Source organism: Lycium ferocissimum, chromosome 12, assembly GCF_029784015.1.
Source record: "Lycium ferocissimum isolate CSIRO_LF1 chromosome 12, AGI_CSIRO_Lferr_CH_V1, whole genome shotgun sequence".
In the NCBI taxonomy this organism is placed as follows: Eukaryota; Viridiplantae; Streptophyta; class Magnoliopsida; order Solanales; family Solanaceae; genus Lycium; species Lycium ferocissimum.
In genome coordinates, this window is record NC_081353.1 from 23,872,907 (window position 1) to 23,875,971 (window position 3,065).

Below are 3,065 nucleotides of genomic sequence, written 5' to 3' on the forward strand. Positions count from 1 at the left end.
AACAAAGAACAACTGTTATGATATTGCTTTAAAAATGATAAACCGAGCCTTAAATGGCCGGGCATGATTTATATATCACACCGGGACGGGGAGTATATAAATTGCCTTTATGGCCGGTAATGTTACTATGTATATGTATGAAATGTTTAAAAAGGCTATAATCATGACATTCGCCTTATGTGGCATTTGTTCGTTATCTCTCTTACTCATCTTTTCATATCTATATTATGTTAATTCTAATAATCCAGGATAATTATGGGTTGATTTGGACGTTTTCATGCCATTAGTGAGTAGAGGATATAGCTAGAAGATGTTCCACTGATTGGCGATTTCTTTCGCGAAATGGGTTCAAAATGTCATATATAATGATTTATGTTAGAGACACGCGGAAGTATGTCGGTTGCAAGGGCTCGTAAGCCAATTATCATGCATTACTTTTACACATAAAATATCTTTTTAATTTGATATATATAATGAAAAACTTTGATTCCATGATTTAAGGGCCCAATGAGACTATGAGTATAACGAGAACCACTTCGATAATTGTATATATGAAGTTGTTTCAATGGTTCTGTAGATGAATTTTTGTCGACCTTCCAATATTATTCTCATTGAAATTTAAAGATTGTAATCACTGCAGAAAGTACAAATAATTTATTAAAGTTTTTCTTGAGCACAATGATCAATCCAATAGGCGGTCACAATCTATCCTTGTAAAGAACATCCTCATGCTGTTAAAGTCAAAGGCGATATAGAAAAATTGTTGTGCCCAAACACCAAGTATGCTAAAAGGAAGATTCTGAGTTTCGGAATCTCGTACGGACAAGCAGAAATGGTCATGAGCTTTAGACTGGTGAAACAAATTTTCAGCAGTTAGCTCCATTTTAGCATTTTCAGCAAAATGAAATGCTATAGTTGGTAAGCCTTGAAGATCCCGAGTGACAACTCCATGGTAACAAAGCCCTTCTGGATTACGATGGCTTTTATATTCTTCCAAGGTCGTACCAATCACAGATCTAATTTCCTCCTTCAATTTCTTGAATGCTATCGTAGGCAAATAAGTAGAAGAGGCCCCTGTATCAACAAGCATGCCACCTTTGAGATCGACCCTCTTGAATGTGTTTGGATCAATGTCAATAAACTTGTCACCAACGCTGATTCTTTCTAAAGTAATGTAGTATTTGCCTATAATCATAAACATGGGAGTGGACTCACCTTCCACTATAGGCTTGCCTCCAAGAATTAATGTGTTTGAATCATACTCTACATCATATATATTACCGATACAATATGAAAATCCGGTATAATTTTGTTGAGAAAGAAAAGAAACACCTCGTTGTCCGAGTCCAAGGATTCCGCTACAACCATCTGCACCATAAGAATACATTGAGCATCCAAAAATAAGACGCTTGATAATCACTTCGGTTCCATTTGTTTCCTGAAATGACACAACCTCAGAAGCAAGATGTCCCTTACTCTTACCTTTTCCATAAATAACGAAATATTCACATATCTTCGAAAGTTTTCCACATCTTCCTCTAAGAGTCATAAGGTCACACATTGGTGTCCCACAATACACATCTTCAGCATAAGTTGAAGATTTTGCGTTGTCGTATAATGGAGCTTGCGAGAGTTCACCACCAATGGTATAGCCACAATGGACCCAAAGTAATAAACTACCAGTATCCATGGTAAGAAGTTGTTCTACAGGAGGTGTGCCAATCTTTAATGGAACAAGAAACTGGGAGGTATAGGCTGGCTTGATCTGAATTTCATCGGCATCTTTTTTCAGATAATTTGAGACAGTCATTAGATCTGAAATACGAGTCTCTGATCTTTCATTCATTCTTTTCACACGATCATCAGGTGTGAAATTTGGATTGTAAAAAGGTGAGTTGACAGATTCATAGTGAATGATTTTCAAAACTAGCCTCTCATGACGATGAGATGCATAACCGGGTGTGATTACACAATTTTGTAATAACAGGAATGCTACTAGAAACACAAATTCCACCATTTTGACAAATTAAGTGGGGAAATCTTTAACGTTTAACTTTCTTTCTTTACTTCAAAAACTAGAGAGAAGTAGCAAGAAATAGGGTGCATAGAAATGATAAGTATGTTTCTTTTTATAGGCCTGTATTTCTTTCAGCATATTTTCTGTGAGTTAACTACTGATTCAACAACTCAAACACATAAGGTTTGAGTTCTTATCAGGGAACACATTTTGTGAGTTCATAGTTCGATATTAGAAGTTGATGAAATAACATCAATATAGAAAATAGAAAAAAAGGAAAAGATACAGATATTGAAAGGAGCGCAAAATTTGTGAGAGCAAATTAACTTTGCAAATAATATGTATTTATGACTTTGAAAAACAAGTGGAAAAGTTACATCGTGAAAATATAAATGTTCAATAGACCCTTCAGAATGTATCCACCTCAAGAGTTAGCTAAAGCAGTTATGTATTAGTTTTTGATCCATCAATTATATTTCTGTTCTTTGTTATTTTCTTGTATTACACAGTTCCCTCGTTGAAAATCCAGTATAATTTTGTTGAGAAAGAAAAGATACACTGCGTTGTCCAAGTCCAAGGACTCCACTACAGCCATCTGCACCATAGGTGCATATAGAGAGCATCGAAAAATAGGGTTCATAGAATCATACTATTGTCTCTTATTATAGGCGTGTAATTCTTTCTACTCAAATTAAAAACATATTTTCTGTGAGTAAACTACCGATTCAATAAATTATTATAGGCATGTAATTCTTTCCGCTCAAATTAAATACATAATGTTTGAATTCTTACCGGAGCACACAATTTTGTAGTGCATAGTTCATTTGAAGTTGATGAAGTAAACATAAATATAGAAAATAGGAAAAAGGGAAAAGACAGGATCATATTATATTGAAAGGACCACAAACTTTGCAAATAGGTTGTCTATGAATTTGAAAAACAAGTGGAGAAGTTACATCATGAAAATATAACGTTCAAAAGACCCTTCAGAATGTATTCACCTCAAGAGTTAGCAGAAAAAGCTATGTATTATTTTTTGGGGATAATT

The 3,065-nt window shown here is 34.6% G+C and overlaps 1 protein-coding gene across 1 annotated transcript; it reads right to left on the minus strand.

Annotated features, from left to right (window-relative positions):
- Positions 1–682: 682 nt before the first annotated feature.
- Positions 683–2,017, minus strand: LOC132039134 (aspartic proteinase CDR1-like). The gene has a single exon (XM_059429675.1). The coding sequence runs from the start codon at positions 2,015–2,017 to the stop codon at positions 683–685; it is 1,335 nt and encodes a 444-aa protein (XP_059285658.1).
- Between the last annotated feature and the right edge of the window lie 1,048 nt (positions 2,018–3,065).